The 27,707-nt window shown below is 54.1% G+C and overlaps 9 protein-coding genes across 9 annotated transcripts; 1 reads left to right on the top strand and 8 right to left on the bottom strand.

The window, feature by feature from the left end:
• Window positions 1-805: 805 nt before the first annotated feature.
• BDP55DRAFT_541003 (DEAD/DEAH box helicase) lies at window positions 806-4,408 on the bottom strand (the record flags this gene model as incomplete). Its single annotated transcript, XM_060568174.1, has 2 exons — window positions 806-2,601; window positions 2,656-4,408. The coding sequence occupies 2 exons, from the start codon at window positions 4,406-4,408 to the stop codon at window positions 806-808; spliced, it is 3,549 nt and encodes a 1,182-aa protein (XP_060435420.1).
• A 681-nt stretch (window positions 4,409-5,089) lies between these two features.
• On the bottom strand, window positions 5,090-6,726 carry BDP55DRAFT_626373 (uncharacterized protein; the record flags this gene model as incomplete). The annotated part of the gene is made up of 4 exons (XM_060571623.1): window positions 5,090-5,161; window positions 5,225-5,625; window positions 5,680-6,292; window positions 6,355-6,726. The coding sequence occupies 4 exons, from the start codon at window positions 6,724-6,726 to the stop codon at window positions 5,090-5,092; spliced, it is 1,458 nt and encodes a 485-aa protein (XP_060435419.1).
• Window positions 6,727-8,363: 1,637 nt separating this feature from the next.
• Window positions 8,364-9,413, bottom strand: BDP55DRAFT_723316 (Yip1 domain-containing protein; the record flags this gene model as incomplete). Its single annotated transcript, XM_060578728.1, has 3 exons — window positions 8,364-8,613; window positions 8,694-9,267; window positions 9,338-9,413. The coding sequence occupies 3 exons, from the start codon at window positions 9,411-9,413 to the stop codon at window positions 8,364-8,366; spliced, it is 900 nt and encodes a 299-aa protein (XP_060435418.1).
• A 964-nt stretch (window positions 9,414-10,377) lies between these two features.
• BDP55DRAFT_723315 (uncharacterized protein) lies at window positions 10,378-12,458 on the bottom strand (the record flags this gene model as incomplete). Its single annotated transcript, XM_060578727.1, has 2 exons — window positions 10,378-12,077; window positions 12,134-12,458. 2 exons carry the CDS (start codon window positions 12,456-12,458, stop codon window positions 10,378-10,380), a joined length of 2,025 nt encoding a protein of 674 aa, XP_060435417.1.
• A 2,649-nt stretch (window positions 12,459-15,107) lies between these two features.
• BDP55DRAFT_710392 (uncharacterized protein) lies at window positions 15,108-16,419 on the bottom strand. The gene is made up of 4 exons (XM_060578152.1): window positions 16,119-16,419; window positions 15,564-15,686; window positions 15,360-15,463; window positions 15,108-15,164 (listed from the first exon to the last, which is right to left on the bottom strand). The coding sequence occupies exons 1-4, from the start codon at window positions 16,376-16,378 to the stop codon at window positions 15,154-15,156; spliced, it is 498 nt and encodes a 165-aa protein (XP_060435416.1). The 5' UTR covers window positions 16,379-16,419; the 3' UTR covers window positions 15,108-15,153.
• A 3,613-nt stretch (window positions 16,420-20,032) lies between these two features.
• On the top strand, window positions 20,033-22,166 carry BDP55DRAFT_540638 (WD domain-containing protein; the record flags this gene model as incomplete). Its single annotated transcript, XM_060568140.1, has 9 exons — window positions 20,033-20,098; window positions 20,289-20,328; window positions 20,391-20,467; window positions 20,665-20,790; window positions 20,847-20,867; window positions 20,924-21,085; window positions 21,144-21,203; window positions 21,264-21,364; window positions 21,416-22,166. The coding sequence occupies 9 exons, from the start codon at window positions 20,033-20,035 to the stop codon at window positions 22,164-22,166; spliced, it is 1,404 nt and encodes a 467-aa protein (XP_060435415.1).
• A 66-nt stretch (window positions 22,167-22,232) lies between these two features.
• On the bottom strand, window positions 22,233-23,894 carry BDP55DRAFT_202142 (uncharacterized protein). The gene has a single exon (XM_060565946.1). The coding sequence runs from the start codon at window positions 23,624-23,626 to the stop codon at window positions 22,298-22,300; it is 1,329 nt and encodes a 442-aa protein (XP_060435414.1). The 5' UTR covers window positions 23,627-23,894; the 3' UTR covers window positions 22,233-22,297.
• Window positions 23,895-24,466: 572 nt separating this feature from the next.
• Window positions 24,467-25,354, bottom strand: BDP55DRAFT_540934 (ETC complex I subunit conserved region-domain-containing protein; the record flags this gene model as incomplete). The annotated part of the gene is made up of 3 exons (XM_060568163.1): window positions 24,467-24,533; window positions 24,596-24,700; window positions 24,798-25,354. The coding sequence occupies 3 exons, from the start codon at window positions 25,352-25,354 to the stop codon at window positions 24,467-24,469; spliced, it is 729 nt and encodes a 242-aa protein (XP_060435413.1).
• Window positions 25,355-26,239: 885 nt separating this feature from the next.
• BDP55DRAFT_723311 (bin/amphiphysin/Rvs domain for vesicular trafficking) lies at window positions 26,240-27,535 on the bottom strand (the record flags this gene model as incomplete). Its single annotated transcript, XM_060578726.1, has 6 exons — window positions 26,240-26,275; window positions 26,342-26,473; window positions 26,532-27,129; window positions 27,192-27,274; window positions 27,348-27,429; window positions 27,504-27,535. The coding sequence occupies 6 exons, from the start codon at window positions 27,533-27,535 to the stop codon at window positions 26,240-26,242; spliced, it is 963 nt and encodes a 320-aa protein (XP_060435412.1).
• Between the last annotated feature and the right edge of the window lie 172 nt (window positions 27,536-27,707).

Here is a 27,707-nt window from a genome sequence, read left to right as displayed (position 1 = left end):
CTTGGACTAGGAAGGTAGTTGTGATACTCAAGCAGAGGTGCCGATGTCGTATTTTGATGATGTTCTAGACGGAACTCGAAGCAGAAATTTGCCAGGCAGAGCGGTTTGGGTAGGTACGTTAATCACTCGATCCTGCCTTTTAATCTGGCTTCAGTAGGTCGCTGGTTCTCAGTTGAATATCAAAATCACAATAGTGCGCCATCTTCCATGATGTCGATGTAGTGCGGATAGGGGGTGGCAAAGATGAAGAACCCAATAGAACAGGAAACGAGGTCGACTCCAGTATTTATCATGTATTGCTATGACCACCACTCACCCATCACCATCAGTGATATTTTCACCGGGACGGCGTATCATGTGTGTTATTTCCCCAGGAAGGGAATCAACTTCAATTCACTTGTTGACTGTCTGCCATGGCCATAGAAACGCCGTTTATATACTCCGTCTTGTCCAGATAGCCGAGTACCTCAAAGTGAAGAAACAAGAGGACGTGTCATACGAAGAGTGCAACGTCACAAACGAGGACCCAGGAAAGAGATCCTTAGCCGCTTTCTGGTTTTAGTCACGAACAAACCACCCCTGCGTCTTTATCTTTTAGCATTCGGCTACTCAACCCCTGAAGTTGACAGAATAGGGCGAGTTGATGAGGACGTGTCTTTAGACGGGTAATCATAGGTAGACAGACACCACAGTGTGATGTGTCGACAACAGCTAACTCTGTTCATGCTCCTTCAGTGTTCGAGTTCCTTGAGTGGTATCGGTAGGCTATATCGTAATCCCAGTACGAACTCCTACAATCACAACCTCACACCTCTCCATCTTCCCGTACCTCATCCTTCTCCTCCCGCCCATCCCAAACCTCAACCTCCTCCAACAAAATCGTATCCCCCTCATCAAACTCCTCCTCCTTCACCTCAACAACCCTCACCCTCTCCCCATCCTTACCAGGCACAGTCTGCGCCACAACAACAGTCTCAATCCCCGCAGGACAATACTCTTCCGGCCCCATCGGCAACGCATCAACATCAATCTCCAAGTTCAACAACGTCTTCAAGATCACCTGACTCCCCGCCTTGCTCATCACCTCGTTCGCCTGCTTACATTGATCCGACGCGACGCACTCCCGGCACCCGTGCTCGCAGTAACAGTCCTCGACTCGCTTCACGGCCTGCTGCAGCAGGTGGTCCACGTGCTCAAACGCCTTTGTGCTGATGCCCGACCCGCTGGCGCCGCCCTTGGCGTCGTAAAACGTCAGTCGGCCAGGTCTCTTCCTCTGGGAATCCTTCTTGGCGAATTCTTTGAGCGCGATTTTACACTCTGTGCGGACGTCGCCCGGTAGGCTGATGACAAAGTTGGGCATCAGGCTGAGGATGGCGTGCTCGGCCGCGTGGATCGACGCGGCAATGTTCAAGCGCCGGTCGACGAGGATCTGTAGCGCTTTCTTCGGTATGTCGAGCCACATCCCCTTGCCGTAGCGGATGACGGGCGGGTTATCGACGTGCACGGCGTCCAGCACGCGCTTCTTCTTGTCCACCTTGAAGAACCCGTACACGTTCTGCTGGATCTTGATTATGCCGTAAAAGGCCCTGGACATGGATCCGGAGATCTTGCGGATGGCTTCCGTCTCGATTGGATCAATGTCGGTAAAGTCTCGCTGCGTCGTGGTCCATTCGACCTTGACGCGTTCCACCCTCGCCATCATCTTTTCGGGCTGGAAATCCCTGACGAGGTACTTGTTCCCTTGGTGAAGAAAAATGGCGCCGTCGTATATCGTAAACGTTGCCCTCGAGGCTTCAAGCTCCTCCAAGACTTCATTCTTACCGTGTGTAATATCGATAATGGCAAAGTGATCATCTTCGGTATCACGGATGGCGACGAACCTCGAAGGGATAGGGCGGAACCGATCGTGGCAGTGATAAAACCCCAAAGGATCCTTCACCAGCCTCTCCTCACAGATGATGGGCAAATCCTTACCAAAGTACTGAGCATCCTCCACCGGCCGAATGGGCATTTCATACGCGGCACATTGGATGTGCCCCTCTCGCACCAGCATATTCTCCAGATCGACCTGCAACTCACAATTCGGCTTGGAAAAGATTTCGTCCGGGTTTTGCATGTAATGTTGGTCAGTCGGGAAACAGTCGCCCACCAACACCGACAGCGAGTCCTTGTTCCTTCGTCCGGCGCGGCCGCTCTGTTGACGCAAGTTGGCAATGGTATAGGGAAACCCCCAGGTTAGCACGCAGTCCAATGTGCCAATGTCGATACCAAGCTCCAAGGCGGTGGTCGCGACGATGCCGAGGAGTTTACCTTCGAACATCTCTGACTCTATTCGCCGTCGGTCTTGCGCCGTGTAGCCGCCTCTATAACCCATGACTCTGTTGACGCACTCTGGCCGCCCGAGAGATTCCAGTTCCTGCTGCACTGCGGTGACCAACTTCTCGCACTGCTCTCTGACTCTGGTAAAGGCAATAATGCGCACGCCCCTGAGCATGAGCTGGCAGAAGAGGCGTGCACATTCGAACAAGGCGTCACCTCGACCGCTTGCCGGGTCTCCGGGGTCCTTGTACGGCGTGTTCCAGCAGAGAAATTCTTTGCGGCCTGTCTGAAGTTAGTCCATGGAAATATGGAAACGGGGCCAGGCAGGAAACATACCGGACGGGGAGCCGTCAAAGTCGACGAGCCGCACATTTTCTATGCCAAAGATCGTCTTAAAGTGCTGCCTTGGGTTGGCTACCGTCGCAGAACACGAGATGAACTTAATGTGGCGGTTCCCAACGGCAGCGCATATTCTTCGTAGCCTCCTCATGATGAACGCCACGTGGGAACCCATCTGCCCATTGTAGTAGTGCAGCTCATCGACGACGACATACTTGAGGTTCTTCAGGAACGTCCTCCACCTCTCCTCCTGCGGCAGAATGGTTATGTGCAACATATCCGGATTCGTAAAGATGATTCTCGCCTCTTCCCGAATCACATTGCGCTCCTTCATCGGGGTGTCTCCATCAAACGTCTCCACGAGCACTTCTTCCATACCCGGCATATAGCTCATGAGCTCCCTCAAACTCCGTTTCTGATCTTGCGCCAAGGCTTTCGTCGGGAAAATGTACATGGCGCGCGTGTGCGGGTTCTCTTCCAGGGCGTGGATCACTGGCAGCTGGTAAATCAGAGACTTGCCGGAGCTCGTCGACGTGGCCACGACGACGTGCTGCCCTTCGAGCAGGCCGTTGATGGCTTCGGTCTGGTGCGCAAAGAATTGCGTGATGCCCTTTGCGTTGTACAGCGCATTCACGAGATCCTGGCTGAGGAGGAAGTTGAGATCGCCGTAGACGGGCTCCTGCGGCTCGAAGACGCGGTGTCCGTCGGGCACAATCTGGCCACTGTACCAAGAGCAGTCTTTCAGCTCCTGTACAATCTCCGGGACACTCTTCCGCTCCGTCGGGATGGACTCGGGCAAAGCTCCGAGATCTTTTGGCCCCTCCTCCTCTATGGTAGACGGCACAGGAATATGAGCCTCCGTTGCCGTCGCCAGGCTCAGATCGGGATCAAGCCCATCAGCAACGCACTGGTTGAGGAAATAAATAATGGCATCGTTGAACCTCTGATTCCGCCTCTCGATCAAGTTAGTCATCTGCTTCTGGCTGTAGACGGGCATCTTGAGAGTCTCCTCCCTCAGCTTCCTATTCGGCTTGATAATCTCGCCCGTTTTCCTGTCCTTGACCTGTCGTTTCAGATCGCCGTCCACAAACTCAAAGTACAGCACTTCCTTTCCCCCCTCGACAGCCTCATCGGGGTGGTGATCCAGCTTCTCGAGACCCGAGATGCCTCCGACAGAGGCGTCCGGGGCAGGCGCCTGAGAGAGGAAATCCCGCCCTTTCTTGAACACCACGTCGCGTTCGGCGCCCCTGACCTCGGTCTGCAGCATAATCTCGTCGACATAGGCAAAGTTGACGCCCTCAGGGCGTATGGCGGCGATAGAAGCTATATCCTCGACTGTCAAGGACGTTTTTGTATGCGATTCCACTGAGGACTTGATCGTCTCAAACGTGGTGGCGAGGTGTTTGCGAGTACAACAAAACGTGAAGACGAGATTGAGCGCGCGATGGGTCTTCTCCAAGTCCTTGAATCGTTGAGGCCACTCAATCTTGCACTCCTCGGCGGGGGCTACGCTTTCCGTGCTATTCCGTTTCGACCCGGCCTTCTTCGGCGCAGCCCTTTTCCTGGACTTGGTCTTTTTCTGGGTGTCAGTGGACGCTGCATCGTCGGTATTTGATGGACCGTCCTCTACAGAATCGACACCATTCTGACTCTCTTGCGTAGAGGTATCATTCTCATCTTCTTGTCGCTTCCTCTTACCCCTGGGCTTCCGTACTATCGCCTGGGGCTCGCCTGGAGCAGCGCTTGACATGGTCGCTTGAACCAGTGACCCTTAGCAGGCCGCCATCTCTCGAATGCGGGAGCGAAGAATTGGGGTTTAGAAGTCGACAAGAGAAATCGACTGGCTTGGAAACCCTATGAGAAAAGCTCTTGGACATACGGATGGTGAAGAATGATAGAGCGTATTTGGCATTCGGACGCGCGACGTCACTGCCTCTTAGATCAAAGAAGTCGTCTGCGTCACGTAATCCACACCAGGTCACGTGCGCCACCTACATTACTACCTTCTCGACACTCTAACTTCAGTCGTTCAGAAGCTCCTATACAGACACGGTCCAAGTCCCGACGACTTGAACGAATATTCAATCTTCAGTCGAATTGTGTCCATGTTACAATGCACTGAGTGTAATATCTAATGTATCGAAGGATACCTGATTTCCTGGTATCATGGATAAGGGCCTGAGATATCCGCCTAGTTCAAACTGGACTCCTAAACAAATCTCTGCCGTCCCATCAATTGTGTGCATGCCCTTCTTCTTGTCCGCTCTCTCAGGTAGCCTACGGTCTCCAGGCGGTCTCCGGAGATGCTCACGCCGGCTCTCCCTTTATAGTGATGCGTATTCGCCCCTTGTTCGTTGAACAGGTATATTTAAGCGACCATTAACGCCGCCGGCTATCTCAAAATCACTTGAGAAATACCGGTATGGATCACTCAGTTGCTCAAGAGCTCTCGCTGCACCATTCCAACCTCGTTCAGGAATGACTTTGCACTAGCAGCGCTCAGCTGGACGTGATGAGTTAGCAAATCAAGTCGCTTCACAGTTTGGTGGTGTTGGGAAACACATACTCGTACATGAACGCTCACTGGCTTAGCCTCCGCGCCTTCAAAGGCGGTGAACATGACGCCGACGCTCTTCAACGTCGCCTTTTCCTGGAATTGCATCGCCGGCAGGATAACCGTGTTCAGTAGTATCCTGTGAGTCTGATCCTGCCTCATGATGAGACGAGGCACCTTGCTGCCTCTGCTCTCGCCAGCCTCGGGATCTTCCAAGTCTTCCAGAGCTGATGCATCAAAGGAGCCAGGTATCGGCAAGCCACCTTCGTCGAACTGGACACAAGCCTCGGGAACGTTGATCTTAAGCATACCAGATCCGCGTTCCTTCCAGCCAACCTCCTTTTCCAAGTAGAATATCTTGGCTCTGACCTGGACTATGGTAGCTTCACCAGCCTCGCCGTCGTCGACAGTAACTACAAGAGGTTAGTATGACTTTGTGCGTCCCGGAATAGAAAACGCCTGCTTACTCTTCTGCAGCTTGGTACGTTTCTTGTCGTCCCCAGCCTTGGTTTCTTCCTTGTCAGACTCTTCCTTTTCGTCCTTGTCGCCAGACTCTGAGGCTCCATCGGCATCGCCTTCAGTCTCGTCTTCGTTGTCGTCTTCCGCGTCGCTGTCAGGAGCTCCGAACGGCTTGGCGGCTTTTTCGGTCTTAAAGGAAGACTCGCCCGTCTTGGCGAAGCTCGAAAGTGGTTTGCCGCCTAGACCGCCGCCAAAGGCACTGCCAAACGCTGAGCCAAACCCGCCGTTTGCGCCAGCGGGCTTAACGCTGGCGAAAGGCGACGAGGCCGAGCCGGCACCGCCGAAGCTCAGGGTAGGTGTAGGAGCCGGGGCGGCATCAGGCTTGGATGGAGATAAACCGCCAAAGGGTGATGCGCCAGCCTTCGCTCCACCAAAGACACTTCCCTTGGTCGCACTTCCTAGCGAGCCGAAGGGGGACGCACTTGATGCCGCCAATTTAGCGAAGCCAGAGCTGGCAAACGCAGAGCTCGACGTTCCCTTCTTCTCGTCCTTTGTAGAATCCTGTGATGTAGCTTCTGTTGCGGCTTTCTCTGTCGTCTTGGTATCGGTAGTCGGTGGCGCCTATAGAAGGGAACAGCGTCAGTATGCACGGCAAAACCACATGCGTCAAGATCAAAGCCTACAGTGGAATCGGCCGCAGCGTCACCAGAGCCGGCAACCTCGTCCCTATGTCTCTTCTTCTCCGGCTCCAGCCGCAAAGCCCTGTCCTTGGCCGAGTCGCTTGAGGCGACACTCTTGACGTCGGCCTCGTCGGCGTCCTTGTCCTCGTCCAGCTGATCGTGCGCCCGCTTCTTCTTGGGCGACGAGACGTGGTCCTTGTGGTCCTCGTTTTGCGACCCCGAAGGCGTCGTGTCGGCAGTGGCTCCTTCCGCCGCGGAGGACTTCTCTGAGATGGCCGTGTGCTTCAGCTCTTTGCGGGCAGCGGCGGTCTCGGCGTCCTCCTTTGCTTCGATTGGGTCCGACTTGGGACTGCCCGGCTGGGGATCGTCGGCCATGGTGGTTTTTTGGTTGCGTTCCTGTGTTGAAGCGGTTTCTGCGTCGTGTACGTCGTTCGTCGTCGGGTGGTGGTGCAGAGGTTTCTCTGTGCCCGACTTTTGCTAGCGATGGAGCAAAATCGGTGTAGTTCAGTAGCGTGGGAAATTGCTGGGAACTGGATTTTGCCGCGCGGACGAGAAGCCCAAAAAAAGGCAAGAATAATAAAAAGAACAAAAAAAGTCGCAGTTGCTGTGCAATAGACCAAGAGTCGTTCTCTACGACAAGAGCAATAGTAAACCTGGTTGTCGACAGGGTAAGAACACCGAGGCCCGCGTTTCTGGGTTCTGGGGGCGGTGGTGTCGCGCGACTGGCGTTTGGGGGGTTAAGGTTGTGGTTGAGAAATGTCTAGCAAGGAAGGTAGTCCACTGTCCAGGTAGTGGCGGTGCTACGATGTTGCTGCAGTGCGGTACGGTGGTAGGTATACTCCGTAGTACGGGCAGTACACACCCACTAAGTCAAGGTAGGCGCGGTACAAAGAGCGGGATGCGGTGACAGCAGGCTCGTCTTTCGCAGAGAGATTTGGCGTTGCTCGCTGAGATGGGAAATAATTGGACGGGACCGACTCCCGCCAGAGTTAATCGATCCAATCAATTCGGCGCGCTCCGGGCTCGGATAAGACGACGGGTCACGGCTGCCCGGCGGGCCAGACGAGAGTGAAAAGCCTGGGCACCTCACCTTCAGCTCGTCCACGGTGCCAACCGAAAAGTTGAATTCCATTGGGCCCATGGCGGCATGCATTAGCGCCCTTTGCCTTTGAGATGGCCTAGAACTTCCTACCTTAGGTATGCCATACTCCGAGAGAAACTCGCTACCTCTGCATCTTTGTCCAGTCTTGCTTTCTGCTTTATTCATTCGTTTTCATAGCCTCATTTATATCACCACCCTCCCGCAATGTTCCAAGGGGGCTAGCTATTCAATACGACGAGGATCTGGCCTTGAATTGGATAAACCGTGACTGGAAGTGAGGGGTATTTTAGACTCAAAAGGTCAGGTTCTCTTGTGACGGGATATAAGGCAAGGTACACTGTACCGTACCGTTCCTACGGTGGGGTTCCCCGCCTCCGATGTCCTTCAGGGCCGCTCGTCTGAGGTGTCAGATGAATGGCCCTGCCGTGGTGTGGCTGTCCAAAAAGGGCAACGCAGGTGACATTCTAGCGGCAACTACCGACGCCGCTTGCAGCTAGAAATTGTTCGTCCTTGCCTTGGTTCTTGACCTGGGTTGTCTTACAACTAGATGGTAGTCGAAATGACCGATTTACCTACAACCATTCCCACTACACGACATGTTCTGTTGGGAAACCACTTCTCCTCCCAGATACATTTGGCAAAGGACAAGTCGGGTACGGCGGCGCACACGCAGGGTCATCGCTAGACGGGACACTCACGTCCCTAGACAGCCCAAACTAACAGCAGAAAATCAAACGCCCATTTCTCATTCATTGGCCCGCCATCATCCCGAGGATGAGTAGCACAACATGGATATCTAGAATACAGTGTGCGCCTTAGGTCCTCAGCCAAGGCCACGTATACAGTACATCTCTCAACCTGCCCAGACACCTCGTTCTCCCGCTACGACTCGCGACCTCGTCGTCGCAGCTCAGCTGATGAAGCAGAGGCAGCCCAGGCCGAGGTAGAAGACGAATAGGGGGTACACGGCGATGCCGACACGGTTCTTGACCACACCGCTGCCGCCCAGAATGCTGACGCCTGCCGCCAGAGACCATGCGACGAGGACGAGATACACAGGCACCCGGACAACGGTCGGGATACCAAAGGCAGAGAGCAGTGCCGCAATCACCAAGGGGAAGAGCGTGTATCCTATGATGCAGACGCTTTGCGCAAAAGAGCTACGGCGGTCTGTTAGTATTTCGCTGATACACGTACGGTTCTTGGCCGCAGAGACCGCGCAAAGGGGGGAAAAACTCACATGCTTCCTCCCAACAGCTTAATCTGCAACGTCACCACAGCCTCCCCAATCCAAATCATGGCAAACACACCGCTGAACACGACATCTTTCTGGTCCGCCCTCGCATTGAAGCTGAGCAAGAGACTCAAAAGCAGACAGAAGATAAGCGGGCCCCACAGATCCCAGTCCCGCAGGCCGGGCGTCATGTTATTCTGCGACAGCAGCGCCTCCGAGTCCATGAAGCGGCTCGCCAGGCCCGTAAGCTCCTCGCGCGCGCCCGAGATGCCGGCGCCGCGGATGTTGGCGTAAGCGCCCCGCAGGCCGTCGGCGTCGAACATGGTGCCGCCCAGCAGGTACTTGGGGTATAGCACCTCCCGCATCTTGGCCCAGACGGCGAGGAGGTCGCGGCGGAGCGTGTCCCACACGGACTCGTCGATTGTGTTTTGCGGCGCGGCGCGGTCTTCACCCGGTATGCGTGACGTCCAGGCATTCTCGTTGAGCGGACGCGAGGAGGAGGAGCTCGAGCCGATGTTGCCTGTCAGTGGCTGGCGTGAGGATGTATTGCCGAGGGGGTCGTCGAAGTCATCTAGATCAGCTACATCGCAGATTGGAGTGTTAGCTTTCCATCGCCCAGCCATGCCGTATGTTCTCTTTAGAAAGCTTACCATCATCAGGGTCAATCAAGTCGTCGTCAGGCAAGGGAGGGTTGGCATAGTCGTCTCGTTTGCTCGTAGATGCCATGGCTGAAACGGGAACTCGTATTGTTCAACAAACAACACTACTTGTCGCTGCTTTCGTCCTTTCGTATCGGACAATAGGGAAAGTATATCCGAAATGTGGTCGTGGGGAATCGTTATGGTTCAACTGCAAATCGCTTTGCAACCTTCAAGTTCGCGGGACGGGATGGGGGACTTTCTGGTCTAATTGACGTACGTAGCAGCTTGCGACTCCTGGGCAAAGACTCCACGGTTTCCTCCAGGGCGAAAGCATTGGGTGGTCCAAGCTCCCTTGAATCGGAAAAAAAGAGATCCGCATCCCCGATCCACTTGATGCCACGCCATCGCTAACTGGCCCAGGGATGGCCCGTCTGCGTAACGTGCTGACCCCACTCCGTGCTGTACCCTCCCGCGGCCCAGGCCCGGATTTCAATGTGGATTCCCGTCCTGTCCGTGACGGAGCTGGTCCGTTGAAGCTCTTGGAACAGGTGCACATGAAGATTCAACATCGTGATTAACTAGATACACACGCATGATCACGCGCTATGGGATCCGAATGTAAGTAAGATGGATAGCTTTGCCCTGAATTACCTAGTTTGAATAAATATACCAAAAACTCCACATCAGCAAGCGACCCTGCTGCCAACTCGTCTATATACAAAACTGCTTCTCCTCCTTTGCGAGCTCCTCGCGGGGTATCTTTTCATTTTTACCGTCCGTTTCTAGTAAAACGCGGAACGCCGATGCCTGGTACACACACAACCCCCTTTTCAATGTCCTCTTTGCCAGAGGGGGAAACCACCGCAATCTTTTGTTTCCTTGTCGTCACCGACCACTACCGACTTCTTCGAGGATTGATAGAGCCTCTACCTACTTTCCTTCCTTAAAATTTTTGATCGCATTCTGTTTGCATGGAGTCCGCCAAGGCGCTCCTGAGTTCCTGAGATGGTCAGCCTCATACTACCCTCTCCCATATTCGAGTGTTCCAACTACTGCCATGGGTAACGGTAGCCATGAGATGGATCATTTGGTCCGGCCGATCCGTTTGGACCATTGCCGGAGTTTCCATCGGCATGTCCGTTGCCGTTGGAATGTCCATTGGACTGACCGTTAGCCTGCCCATTAGACTGCCCGTTGGGCTGGCCATTGGGCTGTCCGTTCGGATGTCCGCCACCATGCCCATTGGAACGACCATTGGTTTGAACTTGACCGTTGTACGGAGGGGGTATTTCACCCCAAGGCCGATTCTCCGGCGCTCCTCGTTGATCGTTACCAAAACCTTGTGGCTGTGGTTGATGCTGCTGACGAGGGGCCTGGTAGTCGTAATGAAGCTGGGGTTGGTGATGCTGATGATGCTGTTCTCGATGATTGTTGTTCCTCGAGTAAGTGTCAAACGCCGACGTGTAGGCGGGCTGTAGACCGGGCCATGTGGGCGGCGGTGGCTGAGAGTAGATGTAGCTGCCCATCTGAGGTACATGGCTATATCCGGATGGTATGCCTTGGTTGTACGACTGTCGGTAAGCCGATGAGGGCGGGCCAAAGGTCTTTTCCTTGTCGTACTGGGTCCATCGATGAACCGCCTGATTTTCCGGCCCATGTAAAGAAGCACTCGCTGCATTGGGATCCCAAATAGGCAGACCCCCGTCGGGTATAGACTCGCCGCGTGGCATTCCTCGCGTGTATGTCGAAAGATTGCCATTGATTCCCACCAATGCCCATGCGAAAACGGCAACATCTCTGATGGAGCTCATGAGATGGTCCACAGGTGGACCCCCAGCAGCCATGACGTTGTCTTGCAAAGGCATATACTGAGGCATGAGAGGAGGTCTGAAATTGTAGAGCGATTCCTGCGGAACTTGAGGCCGGATGGGATGGTGACCCCAAGGCGCCGCAAAGAGACCGTTGGTGTAGGTTGGGACGACCAACGGTGGGTGAGGTGCCGGAATTGGTGGGCGCGCTCTGCGAATGACAACGACAAGACCGTCGGAGGTGCATGACACGACAGCTTCGAGCTCAAAAGCCTGAGGCGGTTCCCGTCGACGGTTACGCATGGGTTCCGCGGGCGTCGATGCCTGGGCCGCCGATCCGTCGACTGAAGGGGCGCTGGTAGCTGCAGTGTTCTGTGTTTGGTTGCTCGAGCCAGAGGCGTTCGTGGTCGTTGTTTGGTTTGCAGAGCTGTGATTTGACATATCCGGGCGACCTTGGTCTTCTTGTTTGATCGCGGGACCGTCATCCTCGTCAATGTCCATGCGACCATCGAGTTGGACACCCCCGCCGTCAGAGTCACTAGAATTTCCGCTGTTGTGCTCTTCGTCTTCCTCCTCATCGTCAAAGTCCTCAGGCCGACGCGGATCTCTGTACCAGAACCTTAGATAGGCAATCGAGTCATTGGCCTTTGCACTTTCCAAACAACGGATGGCATCCGGCAGGCAATTCTCCTGTATGCACTCATAGAAGCTCTTGTCTTTGATCTGGTCGGGCCTGACGCCGAGAATCGAGGAGACTGCATTGGTCGCGAACATGACGGTCAAGGTGCGTGTGAATCTGTTGAGGATGAGAGCTGCGCGGGGCTCGCGTTCCACGGGGGGCATTCTGAATTTGGGTGAGAGATGCTCCAGCATGTGGTAACGAGGATCCCGAGGGGAGCTCGAGAACAATCGACGGATCTGAGGTGCATCAACGGCTCGTCCTGTCGCGACATTAGCATGAGATGAATTGAATGTGATGCTCAGAGTCCTCGCTTACTGTGACTCTTTTCGTCCCGTCGATAAATACTGGTACAGGCAACCAAGACATCGTGAACGACAGTGAAGCAGCATTCGCAGCTCACCCATTGGCCATCGCGTGCCATGATGCGAGCATAGTGAAGCACGGCTGCCTTGTCCAGCAAGACGCCGCGACTATGGATAGAGCGAGCGAAGGGTACCTCGTCGGGGTGGAAGAAGTCAAAGCATGATTTTCCCTGCACTTCCTGAGGGGTATAACCCAGTATGTCGTAGACTGAGTCGGACACGAATAAAATGGCAGCGCTGGGGTCCGTGGAATGAATGGTCATGAACGTTTGCTCCATGGCAAACAGTTGGCTCGTGGCTGAAACAAGGTCTGGGATATATGTCCGATTGAATCGCAATTACGTCCGTCTCCTCACACGTCGTCCGGAGTCTTGATCGGCTGCGAAGTATGGCGGGTAGGCTTTAAGAGAATGCTTGAAAGCCGCGGAGAGCTTGGTGGATCCTCAATACCACAAGGCGTCGTATCAGGTGGCCGCGCCAAATAGAAGCTCGACTTATCTTGAGCGGCAGCTGTTATACGTCTGGGAGACCAGTCGGGACTGAGCACAGTGGTTGTTTTCTCAAAATGCTGTTGATTGTAGTATGCGGAGATTGCTGGGCGTGGGACACAGATTGCGCTGTCACCTCGCAAGCGAAGGCTGTCAGTTTCACTCTCACGGGCTATACCGATCGAGTGGCCGTGGCAGTGAAAGTGGTGGATCCGACTTATGTGACTGGCACAGGGTAGCGGGAGTGCAGAGTATGGACGGTATTGCGTCGCGTCGTACACAAGCAGGTATGCACAGTGAGAAAAGGCGGATTGGAGGTGTTCAAGTGACAGTTGCGAGCTCGATGCGGTTTGCTGCAGAAGGAGAAACGGGGGCTGAAGGTCGAGGTGTAGTCGGATATCCAAGCTGATGGATAGTGCGGAGAGGGCGCAAGCCGGTCAGAACAAGACCGTTTTGTGGTGGTGTTGGTGGTGGTGGTTTTTCCTTTGGCGTTGGCGGGGGTTGTAAACGTTGCGGTTCCCTTGAGGTTAAGGTAGTCTGAGTTTGAGGTACATGCAGACACAGATAACCTGACGTAGTGGATGCACTCGGACGTTGAACGAAGGTTGGCCGAAATCTCGAAGAAATACGTCGAGGGTAGGCGAGGATATGCAACCTAGGTATTATTCGTACCGTAGCCGTAGGTAGCTTGCGTAGGCGTACTTTGTAGGGAGGTAGACTAAGGCAAGCAGGCAAGGTAAATGTAGATAAGTTGGGACGAGCCGAGCTGCTAGTGGCGAAAACGACGGGTTGATTTGATTGCGGGATGCCGTTGGTTCAAGTTTGTTTGGGTCCAGAATCACAGCGAGAACAAACACCTAATAGTGTAGTAATGGCTGAGGGAGAGGAGACCGAGAGAAAAAGAAGAAGGAGGAGATTTGGAGGAGTGCCATGTGTTGCGAATGGCGGAGGAGGCGAGCATCTTTTTATGACAGCTCGTCTAGCAAGTGGTTTGGCAAATGTGATTTGAGAGAGGCTGCGGCGGCGGCGGTGGAGGGGGGGGGGACGGCAGTGGAGGGGGGGAATGTCCAGCTCTGCGCTGAGCTTCTCCTCTACTTTGCTTTGCTTCGCTTTGCTCTCTGCTCTGTGACGGCACCGCACGGCACCGCACCACGCAGCTGAATTGGCAGCCAGAGAGCCCCTCGCCTCTCTTCCCAGTCAGCCAGCGGCTTCGCAAAAACGGATGCGGATAGGGCAAGATTGGTGAGGAGAACTGACAGGGCCCAGCTGAGCAAGACAGGGTCCCGGGGCCCAGACCCCCCTCCATCTTCTTGCAGCACGCCAGCACCAGGTGTGACTGTGAAGTACGGATACCACCCGTCCACCTCGACTTCTACTACTACTGTGTATGGATACCACAAGGGTCATGGACACGGCTGTCGACTTTTCGACCGTCGTCTCTCGTCTGCCAGTGCTAATACTTCGTACGGAGTACCCCCGCCTGCTGAGCAAATGCGGGTGCGTAAGGCATGCTCGCGCGCTACAGAGTATCGTATGAACCTGGATATGGACACACAGATGAGACTTGATAGTCAAGACTGAAAGAGGACCGATGGACACCTTGGACGAGGTATCTCTCCGGTCTCCGCTACGGAGTACGGGTACGGATACACAGGGGCAGCTTCAACCGACAGAACACGCCCAGACGTGCCAGACTCCATAGCCATCCATCATCCATCATCCATCCTGGTGGATGCTTTGCGGCTTGCCTGGGTCATGATCATCTCTCGCGCCAGGGCCATGCTTTCAGGGTATCACCGTTCCTCAAGACTAAAGTACGAACGAATGCTTAGTGCCTACCTGCGCAGAGTGACAGACTCTCTGGATAACACGACGCGACAGATGCAGTTGCACTACTCCGTACAGAGTACTGCGTACCAAGGTAGTGTATCCGTACGGATATTCATAAAAAGGGCGTTACGACAGGGGCAGGGGGTCGAGGGTGGCTTTCTCTCCAAACTCATACGCAGCCCAGCTGGAGCTATGTCCTCCATATAATTCGCCAATCCATACCTCCATGGGAAATAAGGGAATAAGACTACTTAGCTAGTAACGGTTCGGCTAGCTGACCTACGTCCGTACTACCCGCGGTGCCGCACTGCTCTGTCTCGTTCCCACCTGTGCTATACGAATAGAGTCCATCAATCCCTCGACAACGATACAGGTAGCGTGTGATATCCGTGTGCTGCTCTCTGAGGAATCGGCGATCGTCTGCAAGTTGACTCTGTATCCGTACGAATATCCATACAGCCACTTCCTGATGAAGGCCCCCGAGATTGCAACGCTTGTTATTGAGGGGAAGGGGGCTTATTCAATTGACGTTGACAGCGGGGCAAAATAAAATGCAACTATGCTTGTTTTTTTTTTTTCATATCCGGCGCATTTTTTATTCTTTCTTTTTTATCCTCCTCCCTGGCCCGCGTTTGGATTGTCGAGCCGCCCACGGTCATAACAATACTGTGTCAACAAATAATACAAACGATGATCATAGCCCAGCCTCCTACGCCTGCTCTCTCAGGGAAGGGGAGGACAAAATGAAATGAGGCAGCGGTAAACGCTCGAACCGGGATACTAGTCCCATGGTCCTCCGCTCGGAGAGACCCGGCCATACTCAACCGCTGACCCGATGAACATTGATTAAATGTTACACACTCTGCCGGGTGCCTGGCCGGGACGTCGGAGGGACTGATGTGCCTCCAATACTGAGCTCCAGCCTCCAGTCTTGACCCTGGTCCCTAGAGGAGCGGCTAACCAACCTACAAAACATCGTACAAGGTCAGGCATCGTTGCCGCACAACGTGCCAAGTTGCCAGCTACCCGAGACGAGCGTCCACGCCGCGTTGTAGACAGACTCACTTGTGCCATTCAAATGGTGGTTGGATATTGCTGAGACAAACCGTTGGGAAACACTGTAGAGCTGGAACAAGAGATCCTTGTCCACATGGTCCGGATACAACACCCGGCATTGAGCATCGACATCTACGGATCCGGATAGATTTGCTCAGGCTGTCTATCAACAGCTGCCAATGGGATAACCGCTATCTGGATATGTCGAGCTGTCGAATAGTGAACATGGATGATAGACAATAGCCGCTGATACCTGCGTGTGCATAGGTTCGCGCAGTGAGGGTCGGGCTGGTTGTTAAAATTGGCGCCATATATCCGTACTTTGATAGTCAGGATCTTGGACGGTTGGTGTTCGAGCCGAAATCCGAACAAGATCAACCTCGAACCGCGTCAGTCCCGACATTTTCACCGGGCATTGGCGATGCTGCGGGTTGATGCATAGCCTTTCGCCTCGCGGAATTGCACGCATTCGAGAACAAGCTGCCGTAGATGAGAGAAAATCCTCCGTCATCAATCATTCGATTTTGAAAATCCAAAACCAACAGCAAGCTCATGTTGACGAACGAGCTGCGAGCTTCTGCGTCGAGCTGTCCACTTCTTTTGCCATGCCCATGTCCATGATACCGAGAGCAGACATGGGGTCTGGGGATCTCGCAGGGGGGATCGGACAGTTCTTGTCTCGTTTGGGAAGAGCTTGCGAGAACGCGGCCCTTTATCCCAATTCGAACTGACAGCCGATGGAGATTGCAGGGCAGCAGAGCCCGTTTCTTTCCCCAAGCTCTCGTCACTGATGCTTGCTGTCTCCTCGTCAGGCCGCCCGTCATCCGTGTCAACGGGAGTGCAAAAGGCTAAAATGGCGTCCGTGTGGGTTGAGTGTCCGGGCAGAGTGGGCGCTATGCTCTGCTAGGCATAGCTTGATGTCTGACTTCAGTTGACAGCTGTGAAGACATCAGAACCTGGTTCACCAGTTGGGATCGACTGCTAGGGTCCCTGAACGAGTGCAAGAGCCACAACTTGTCCGGCCCATGTCTTCAGACTGTCCTTGCTCATAATTATCACGACTTCCTCCTCGTCGGAAAACCCGAGGGTATATTCGTACACAGGCCTTGCCAGTCGTATGTAGAGGGTTCGTGTCGTCAGTCGTCACGTACGGATATATCCGCTTGCCTAAGCCCCTGAATTTCTCAACAGACAAGATCGTCAACAAGACAATCATCCTTGCGCTAGACGTACGTAACTCTGACAGACACTTGAAAGCAAGACGGACAGTGTTGGCCGTGCTCGAGCCAGATGAGGAGTAGTTTATTTGAAGACCACTGATTGTCAAGGTAAGCTGTTGACCGTTGAACCCTCGAGCCGTACGCGCTAGTTGTGCGGAGTATTTTGAAATTAGCTGCCGACATCTAATGCGTAGGTAGGTACCTCTCGGAAGTATATGCAATGTATATGTCGACTGACTCTTTCATCTTGTTTGCCCCAAGACTTATTTTGTTCCCCTCTTCTTCACCGGATGAAGAAGTGGACTGCCTCTTTGAATCTCGCAGGGTCCCCCAACGTCCGTTCGTGACGTGAACCGCATATAGACAGGATGCCGAGAACGCGGTGCCAGGTCGTCGACGGCGGATGGTTTGTGCGACAGACATGAGAGACATCACAGCGGCGTACCCAGCATGGCCCACGGACGAAGACCCACGACGGGACAGGTTTATTAAAAGTTTGCGGATCCCCAACTGCCATGACACGACTGTAGGGGGGGTTCACAGACAAGGAGGTATCCGTACACTAGGCACTAGACGTGTGATATCTACAGGCCGGAGCATAATGGGATTTCTGGAGGTGCGAAGGGTATCGCGATGCAAGCTCGATATCGAAATGCGGTGATGGATGGTTGGCATCGAGACTCGACGATTGGGCGGTATGGGAATTTGCAAGCGACAAGGGCCTTTGAAGATGGCGACCCGCGGTCATTTCTCATATCCCTGGATGCTGGCTGACGTATCCCCAATCCCTGTGCCTGTTTGTCTCGCGAATGCGATTGAGGAACCATTGCTTTCATTTGTGCCTGTGGTGAAGTCGTGCTGCTATTATGTGCGCAATGATTACGAGATGCAGAGATAGAACCTAGGAACAGTATCTTCGCGGAGAATCAACCTGTGATGAGAGGATCGTCAGAGGAGTTTCCAAGTAACACAAAAGACTTGGATACCACACGCTGCCGCAGCAGCCAGCTTCTACGCCTTTTTCGCGCCGGGTTACCTCATGACTAACACAGGGCGTTCCCTTTTCTGATGCTGGGTGATGTTAAGCGCTGGCTTGATGTCTCGCGGCATCGACCGTCTGGCGTCAGCTCAAGAGGTCTCAAACTCGTACAGATTCTATGCGAAACCATTCCGCTGTCGACGTTTGAAGATAGCTTGGTCTGTGAGGTGATGAAGGTAGTAAGGTGCTAAGGCAGAGTAGTAGAGTAGTAGTGTCCGCGGGCCAGGAAAAGAGCCGGTGCAGCCACACCAGTCTCCACTATCCCTGGAGATCCGCTCTTTCCCTGCACCAATTTGACATCGAATTGGCCCGGAGGACGAACCGTGCAGGACACACACCCCGGGGAAAGGAGGACCCTAAGGCAAGGCGAGGTAAAGTAGGTAAGGTGGTAAGGCAGGGTTCCTTAGGTAGGTACAGCCTGTTCAGGTATCAGGTGAGAACTCACTTTATGTTGGATACCTCCATCAAGGTGCCGTTGCCTCAGTAAGACAAGTATGTTTGCCAGACTTTGCACCTCACTCCAGGTACTCGAACTTCAAACCGGTACAAGAGCGGCCCGTCTCTTTGTCATCGACCGATCTAATAGCCCTGGCCCACTCTATCTTTCCTCAACATCCCGTTGCTCCTTTTGGACCTTCGATGTCGAGAAAGGCTTGACATTGTCTCGATCAATCACCTCCTAATCACCCTCCTCAGGAAGCCATCTCCGTCCCAGAGTGTCATATTGCTTCCGAGTCTGCTAACAAAACATGGCAAGCCGCAAAATAACGGAGGTATTGTGGTTTGGAAGGCCTGTCATTTGACGGCGTCTCAATGATGCCGCCTGCTTCCCTGTCCTTAAGCCCAAAGTGGAAATCACAGGTCTCTTTGAACCTGGCAAGGTAGTTCTCTGAATGTTTTCTCGCGCCTCGTGCCCTACTACTTACTGTGTAAGCACCCAACGTAACGTAACTAACCGGTGCTATTGCTCTTTCCAGCCAAGGTACGGATACCTTAGTTCCAAAGCTCATGGCACCTACGCTATCGAATAGTAAAAGCCTCATGGCATCACTCGTGTGCCACCTTCCATACCTTGGTCCATACATTGAACTGACGTATCTTGTAGTTTCTTGTCTTAGGCTCCATTCTCTGGACCGAGTCACTGACTGCACAATATATCTTGATACCCCGAGAAATTGAATAAACGCATGACCGATACTACAAGGTTGCTTAGTATCTTAGTGGATGGGGGGATACGCCAGCGTCCCAATGAGGTAGTTGTCCCAGCTTCAACAAAGTTATGCCCACTAAGACACTGAGGACTCTCTCGCTCTGGATGAAGAGACGAAGTTCAAGAGATAATCTGGCGAGCACTACCGCTTGAATCCAAGAGGTGGCCGTGATGGAGTTGGGAACGGTTCCACGTTCCATTGCTGATGCTCGCCCGTGCTGTTTAAGGGCTAGCGCACCGTTACAGGCGTTTCGACCCCAACCGGCCCCTTCCTCCACTGATTCGGGCACTGTAGTTGTCAGTAAGGTAGATGAGTGACCCCCGCCGGCCTTGACTCTTCGAGGTCCCGGGCCCGTCAACCATGGCCCACCAAAGCGGAAAGTTCCTAATTGACGAGTGCGTGATTGCGTGAGGTGTTGCATTTCCAAAGTTTCCTCTTTTCACGTCCACATTCGGCGAGAACAAGTGAGAAACCGCACGCCCCACCGACTCATTTCATTCCATTACCAGGTTTAATACCTGAGGTACTCCGTACGGAGTAAGGTAAGGTAAGGTACCTTGCATTGCCTACCACTGTGTAGTTCACCACACGCGCTACTCTTAGTTCTCTCTGTTGCCATCTACCACTTCCGCTGCATAGCGTTGCGGCGTTGCCTGGCTCTTTCTCAATTCTCTCTACTTACATTACCCTACCTCGCCTTCCTTACCCGTAACGCATCCACTCCGACTTGACGGGAAGTTGAGGCCCAGGGACGGGATCAGCTACACTAACACGAGTCCTTGCACAAAGCACACGCCCGTACACACAAAGCCGTATCAACTGCATTTCGACGCGTCTTGCCGGCTCCCTCCTTGTCTCATATCCCCGTTCACAGTTGCACTTTTACGGACGAGACTATTCGCAAGAGCACTGCCGCATAAACGAGTTGGTTGGCTTTCTTTGAACCTCAGACCGGGGTCGCTTTTGACGCGTCCTACGATCCTACCTCTATTGACACTCAATTTTGTCATGGCCCCCACCTCAACACCAACTCCGTATGACTTTCCGAGACTGAGAGTCTCGGTTCATCTCGAGGTACTTGCTCCCCCTTCCTCTGAGCTAGTCAAACTGGGGCCGAGGACCCCTTATTGCTCTTAGTCTATGCCTACCTGTTCTCTACTACCTGTGCATCTATGAATTGCCATGAGAGTTGCCCGGCTGCAATACCTACCTTTGGAATTCCATCTTTTTCACGTTCAACATAGCCTTCTGACATGGACCATAGGATGACACCAGATTCCTCGCCCAGGATGACCCAGTGCCTGGTAAGCCCCGCCCCAACATCAACTCGAAGCACTTCCTTCAACCTTGGCTAATCTCCTCTCAGAGTTCTTTGATGTCAAATTCTGCCCCTATCAGCCATTGGACGCGAGACCTGTCTTCGCCGCCGTCAGCAAGAAACATGTACGTTGCGCTTACGGGTTACTGAGGGAGTTATCTTTGCGTCCTAACCTCTTTCTCAGATAATAGTCTGCCGCCTCACGGCAGCTGCCGATGACTCGAATCCATGCGAGATTATTAGCATAATTCGGGATGATGATGTGCGTTCTCCCCAGTAGCCAAATTACCCACAGCAGCCTCGGCCACTGACTCGAATAAAGACTGAGGCAAGAAATTACTCCTGCACTTGGACAAGAGACGCGGAGACCGGCAGACCGCTATTGTGCTACGGCGGCGAAGACGCCAAGATCAAAGTTTACGACATCATTGAGCAGAAGCTCGTCAATGTGAGTCGAGACAAGCCCAAGTAGTCCCGCAGGAGTTTTTCTCACATCTCACTTAGTGTCTCGTAGGCCACGGCGGGGTGAGTCATGTCGGGAGGATATCACATATTTGAGGCTCTTATTGATGAACCCTCAGGATGTTTGTGACGTGGTCACGTCTCCCATAGACCCCCTAATTATTGCCTCGTGTTCCGATGATACGACAGTCCGGATATGGAGCCTAGATCCCAAACACGAGAAGCAGCCCTGCTTATGCATTCTTGGAGGCGAAGGTCATTACTGGAACTTGCTGACATTGGTAGGTTTAGCTCGATTGCCGCTCCCCGGACGCAACCCTGATGCTGATTCTTTCATAGGCGTGGCACGACACGGGCCGATACATTCTTTCCGCTGGCCATGATCAAATAATCAACCTCGTAGGCAATATCCCCATGGTGTCACGCCCAAGTTTCATTGTTAACAGACCGAATAAACAGTGGACCGTGCCAGACCTTCCAACTGAGCACACCGAACGCCCAGTGGAGGTTCACTATCCTCACTTTTCAACATCAGAGGTTCACAGCAGTCTCGTAGATTGGTCAGTCGTTGCTTGAAAAGCTGCATATTACACGCTACTAACGTCTCTCAGTGTATCCTTCTATGGCGACTACATCCTTTCTCGAGCCTGCCACGACGATGTGATTGTCTTGTGGAAGATTGAAGGCTTCTCCTCCCAAGATCCGCCCCCTCCACAATCCATGGCTCCAACTACCATCAACCCGGCCAATCTTACCCGTTCTGCCTTTAGCCCGGGCGTGTCGGCAGAATGTCCAGCTCCCTACACGCGGCTCATCGAGTTCCAGACGCTCGGTTGCGGCCCGCAGTTCTTCATGCGGTTCAAGCTGCACTTCGTTCCTGACCAGCACCCCATCCTGGCCTTCTGCAACGCCAACGGTAAAATCTACTTTTGGGACTTTGAGCAGATTACAGGCTTCCACGATTACATCAATGCCGTCAAGAAACCTAGGAGGGGCGGGGAGGAGGCCATTCCGAAACCCAGTTGGCTGCCAGCCATCACCCATCGGGCCAACACGAACGGCAAGGCGGCGCCGACGGTCCGAGAGAAGAAAGCGGCCGACAAGGCTCACCGGACGGAGCTCGAGCAGATTCCCGAGCTGAGGGCCCAGTACAACCAGGAGACGCTGCAGACGTGGGATGGCAAGTTTACCGTCGGCAATCCTCAGGTTCCTCTGAAGCCCCACAAGATTGAGAATTGCGGCGCATCGACGTTCGTGGGCAGACAGGTCGCTTGGAGTCCTGGAGGTGAATGGTGCGTCGTCGTGGGTAGCTCCAACTTTGCTCTGGTCTTCCAGAGATGGGTACCCAAGAAGGATGCGTGAGTGAATCGGCAGGGAGGGGGCGGTGAAGGGCAATGCCGGGTACCTTTAGAGTAGTCCCTCGAATCGTACCAATCTTTGATACTCTCGACTATCTTGGTTTTTTCGGATCAGAATAATATCGGCCAGCGCTTCTAGCTAGCTGTACGATACTCTCTGAACGCAAGTGACGAAAAGACGGGCAACACAGGCCCCTCGTCCTCCTCAACGGGCGCCATCAGCCTCTGAATCAAAGCATCAAGTTTCCCGCCGTGCTCCACCATCTTCTGAAAGCTGCTCCGCGCATTATTCCTCTCCGCCTCGCGCCGCACCCTCGCCTCCGCCATCTGCTGGGCCCCTTCGTCGTCGTCGTCATGCGTGTACGCCGGGATGAGCAGGTCGCCGATATACAGCGACACCATCCCGCGTACCCGCCACAGCTCGGCGCTGTGCGAAAACGGCCGGTCCTCGAGAAGGTCGTTCATGCGGCCCGCCACCTCGCGCAGCAGGTCGAGCGTCTTGAGCCGGATCTGGTCCCTCGCCTGCCGCAGCCGCATGTCCCGTCCGTAGACCTGCCCAGGCCGGGCATGGTAACCCGTGCCGTCCATCATGCTGTCATTGCCGCCGCCGCCAAGCAGCGAAGAAGGCTCCTGCCACGACTCATCTTCCCAATCCTCCGCCTCGCGATTCATCCGCCTCAACGAGGCCGCATGCTGCGCATGCACCTGAAACACCTCATAACTCAACAACGCAGGCCAAAAGTCCACGGCACACACTGCGCGGCGGTGCTTAAAGTTATACGGAAACCGCTGGATCAGATCCCGAAAGTACTCGCGCACGACGGGTGCGTTGGCGAACGGGTACGCCTCGTCGTCTGCCGCCGTGGCGCGGGCGCTGCCGCCCTCGCGCATGAGGATCTCGGCGCCGAGGGCCCAGTAGTTGTTTCGCCGGACGTCGACGGGTTTCCCGTGGACGGTGGAGCGCGCGAGGATTCCGAACGCGCGTTTGGCGTTGGAGATGTCGCCGGTGTCGAGGAAGTTGTAGATTGCACGGACGAGGGGACGGAAGGGAGATTTTTCAGAGGCGTATTTTGCTTTTGGGATGCCACCGCCGTCTTTTTTCTTCCGGCGGCGCCTTTTGCCTTCTTCGTCTTCTAGATTGTCATCGTCGTCGTCGTTTCTCTCTTCTTCTTCTTCTTCTACCTCGCTCGTCTCGAGTGCTTTTGACGCGGCGGACCGTCCCAGCCGGGCCGGCGGCGCATCGGGGTCTTGCCAGTGGCGGTGCGGAAATCTGTGCTGCGTTGTCGAGGGCAGCTCGTCCGTCTCTGCGAGGCCGGCGAGATTCAGCTGGCGGAGGATGGAAGGGGTATGGCTGAGCGGGTTGATGGAGTCGCTGGGGAGCTGGGATTGGTATCTGTACTCGTTGCCGTCGCTCATTGACATGGCTGAGGCGGACCTCTTGCGGCTGGTGGTCGGCTGGCTCATGGTTGCTGCCGCCGCGTGTGCGCGCACATATGATGAGGATTTTGATGATACGGTTGAATTAATTGGTGTCGTATGTCTTATGGATTATTTTGGTATTGTTATTGAGGTTTCATCTGTGTTGGCAGACTTGAGTGAGGTCGAGGTAATGGTGTAAGTAAGATGAGTCTGTGGTGAGAATTCGGTCAAGAGTGAAGTGGGGCTGCTGGCTTCTTTTATACCTTGTCTACCGGAAGGGTGCCAATTATCAAGTGACGGACGCCGAAGTTTCATCAAGTTGCTTCAAATCATTTCGCACCAGTATTCATGACTTCTTTTTTGTTTACATTCAGTTCAAATATCTACCTATGCCTAGACGTTTAAATAGGGATCAAAGGCAGCCATGTCTTTGATCCATCCGTTATTGGCCTCAGTCCAAGTTCGAGAGGCGTCGCTCCAATACCTATAATCCAGCCCGGACTCTTCCTATAGATCCAAATCCGTCTATAGAAGTGCCATCGCGATGATCCCATACGGATTCCAGTCCCTGTTGATATAGTCAAGTCCTGCTTCAACCGCAGGCTTTGTCCGGTGTTGAATAAGGCGAGTAACGTCTCAACCAGCCCATTATTCCCGTCTCGAGACTCAATAGCCGACAAAGTTCATGATGTTATCAACTCCTCGTAATGAACCTCGTAGCCAGGGAACACGTGGAAAAGACACTCTCACGACAGCTGCCTTTGTCTGCACAACAACCCACATGGGGGAAAAAAGCAACATCTCGATGTATCTTTGGTCATCACAGTCGCCTAATGTACATTATCTAGAATTGGCAAGTGTCTTCTGCAGCAAGAAAGCATCCGCTTACGAGGACTTGCGCTCAAAGTAGGTCCACTGGCCCTCAACAGGCTTCTCCTCAAGGTCCTCCCACCTGATCATTGTCAGTTAGCAAAGGTCGAGGGGTAAAGGGATTGGAAAGGCAGAACAACGTACACCTTGGCCTGTGTCATCACATCCACGAGCTTCAGCTCGCTCTCGGCAACCTGAATGACCTCCTCAATGAGGCCAGCTCCGATCTTGGTCTCCAACTCAGAAACCCTACAGAAACCGCACGTCAGTATAAGTCCCCCTACCCCCTTGCCAGCAAAACCATCTCAAATTGTGGCCCTGCCCCGGGGAAAAGAACAAAACGTACTGATCGGCTGTCAATTGCGGCTCCGCCTCCCACTGCACCTTGGCAATATCGTTCAGGTCCTTGCGGTCAGCAAGAAGCTGGTGATCCTTTCGCTCGGCCTCGGTACGCGGGCCCTCCAGGGTTCCGCCCTCGTCCTTCTCGCCGTCCCACTCCTCGAGGCGGACGTCGCCCTCCTCGTGCTGCGTCGCGACGACAAACGTCCGGCCGCCGAGCTTCACCGTCCGCGCGCCGCTGCCGTCGACGCGGCCGCTGACGAGGCGGAACTGTTCGGGCTTCTCCTTGACAATCGCCTCGGCACGCTTCTCCCACTCAGGGTAGCCCGGCGGTACCGTCGCTTCGACGAGGCCGAGGCGGTGCTTCGTGATGGCTTCGACCGATTGGCGGTAGAGAGAGGACTCGGGGACCGTCTGAAGCTTCTCGAGGGTGGTGCCGTACAGGTAGAGCAGTGTCGACCGCGGGCTATTGTGCGTCCAGAGGCCGGTGAGGCCCGTCGGGGTGCCGGCTTCAAGGTAGCGAGCAGGCTTGACGCCAGCGAGGAGGCGAAGTGTTCTCCGCATGGTTGCGATATCAATTGGCTCGAATTGGAGATCGCGGGTGTTCGGTGAATTGAGCTATGGAGCGCAAGGTCGGCCAGCTATTCTGGGGGATGCAGTGTCGCTTGGATTTCATTGACCAGTAGATTTCCTTACATAAGTCAGCACTTTCGAGTCACGTGATTCCCACTCTGTCACTTAGACACCCTCGGAAGCGCAAGCAATTCTGTGTCGCTTTCAGATGTTATTTATTTCAATCGAGTGCATGTACTTGACGGTCTCAAGGATCTCAGCTGCATTCTACGTCTTACTTGGGACTTTGAGTGCCGTACTTGAAAGCACTCTTTAGGTCAAAGATCACTGTTGACATGACGCTCCACTGGTGATGCACTACTGATAGAATAGCCAATGAACAGACTCTTTTCACGCAGAAGTACAGATAGGTAGGCATGCAGGCTAATACCGGATTGAGGAAATGGACAAGCTATCTGAACTTAATGCCAAGTCGTCCTACCAGTCACAACTGCTGGTAGTCGTTCGGAGTTCGTCAAACGTGAAAACAACTCTATATTCAGAAGTCGTAAAATCAACCTTGGACGGACGCGATCAGGACACTCTCACACCCTGGTATGAGAGTTTCAGACGTCGATAACGAATCGAAGTAGTCCCTAAAGCCACACATGGCTGAAATAGAAACAAGCCGTCTCTCAACGATACATGGGGCGCAACACACTAGGCCTCAGCCATGGCGGCTGCAACAATAGCAATCGGGTTTTCCCCGACCCCCAGGTACACCAAACCGTAGGATGCTGACTGCTCGGCAGACGTCAACCAAATCTAAGTATGATGAAGCTGGTAGCACTGCAGAGGCAGTGGCGATCAAGAAAAGAGGCGCTCACTTCCAGCCGCTTAAGAGGCGTTCTCACGGCTCTTGCGGTAGCTGGCCTGCAGCGAAAGGGCGTCAGCACGGATCGGTCTTCGTTATACTTCGTAGTTCGAGGCGCGACTAACCTCCTGCTCAACCTGCAGGCCATCGACAACCGGGGCAAGCTCGCTCAAGATCTCGTAGGCCTTCTTGTGGTACTCGATCTGAGCAGCAATCAGGTCGGCAAGGTTGCGAAGGGGCTCAGGGGTATCAAGAACCTGTCAAGAGAGTTAGCGATCGCCGTTGTCATGCTGGGAAAAGTTTAGGTCTACGAACATTCTTCATGACACCAACGGCCTCCTCAGTTTGCGTGACAAAGTCGTCCTCGGCCTTCTCAATCTCCTCCTGGGCCTCAGGGCTCAGCTCCGGAGGCTGGCCCTCGTTGGGAGTGGCACCGGGGCCCATCTTCCAGGTGGTGCCGTGAGCGCGGGCCTTGGCAGCATCGAGAGTCAAGCGGGACTTCTCGACGTTCTGGCGGGCGCGGGTAGCGAACTTGAGGTTGGTGTTCAAGGTGGTGTTCCAGCCGGCAAGGAAGCGGCTCTGGATCTGGGCATCCTGGGCCATGCGGGACTCGCCGACTCGCTCCATAGCCAAGGCATACTTCTCGAGAGCCGTAGCCAAAGGATCCTCGCCGGTTCCGGTATGCTGCTGGTGAAGCACCTGGCTGCTTGACAGACTGGCTCTGGCAATGGCATGGTTGAAGGTCTTGGGCTGGGGCTTCGCCGAAGGGGGAGCGGTCAGGGCTGCCTGGGCCTCGGCCGGGGAGCCAGCGGACGAAAGGAGAGTGACCTTCTCGCTGACGGTGCGACCGAGATCCTGGAAGGTCTCCTTGATGTTGGGCGGGTAGTCGTAGGCCTCGTTCGAGTATTGCGAGCTTCAGTCAGTGGTGTTAGTGGTCGATTTTCGACTCGCGGGGCATCTCTGCCAACAACTCACGTCACGGCCAGCATCTTCTGATGCACCTGCTTGAGGGCATCGACGCGCTTCTCGAGATCAATGTAGTCGGGAGGGAGCTGGGTCTGTGGGAGACAAGGAGATTAGCTCTTGCTTCATTAAGCAACTGATTAGGTCGGCGCAAAGAAACAAACGTACCTTGTCCTCGGCCTGGCCAAGCTGCTCCTTGGTGTACTGGAAGGTACGGGAAGCGAAAGGGGTGATTGAGGACCCAAAGGAGCTGCATTAATGGGATTTCGTCAGCCTGGATACAGCACTCGCGACCGCTGACATGAAGGGCATGCGACAACGCACGTGAAGCTTTTGCCGAGATTCTTGAAATCCATCTTGGCGGTAGTTTGATGTGACAAAGTAGGGTGGAAAAAAGAAAGCGACTCGGTCGCTGCGGGAAAGTCGGCACTGACGATAAATGCCTGTTGAACGGGTTGAGGTGGGTTGTAGATGCGGGAGTTCTGCCTTCGTGCCTGCCTGCGACCTGAAGCAAGATAGACAGGTATC

This window comes from Colletotrichum godetiae, assembly GCF_030913485.1.
Source record: "Colletotrichum godetiae strain CBS 193.32 chromosome Unknown BDP55scaffold_3, whole genome shotgun sequence".
NCBI lineage: Eukaryota > Fungi > Ascomycota > Sordariomycetes > Glomerellales > Glomerellaceae > Colletotrichum > Colletotrichum godetiae.
The sequence above is the reverse complement of the archived record's forward strand: the minus strand, read 5'-3'. Positions and strand labels throughout refer to the sequence as shown.

Excerpts from the sequence above, each read along its gene's own strand:
- BDP55DRAFT_710392 (XM_060578152.1), bottom strand. The coding sequence starts at position 16,378 with ATGACGGGCGGCCTGACGAGGAGACAGCAAGCATCAGTGACGAGAGCT. Across the intron at positions 15,687-16,118 it reads GACGCAGAAGCTCGCAGCTC|ATGTCGATGCTCAATGCCGG; the intron begins GTTCGTCAACAT and ends CCGGATCCGTAG. Across the intron at positions 15,464-15,563 it reads CCACCATTTGAATGGCACAA|GTTGGTTAGCCGCTCCTCTA; the intron begins GTGAGTCTGTCT and ends GATGTTTTGTAG.
- BDP55DRAFT_202142 (XM_060565946.1), bottom strand. The coding sequence starts at position 23,626 with ATGAGCCAGCCGACCACCAGCCGCAAGAGGTCCGCCTCAGCCATGTCA.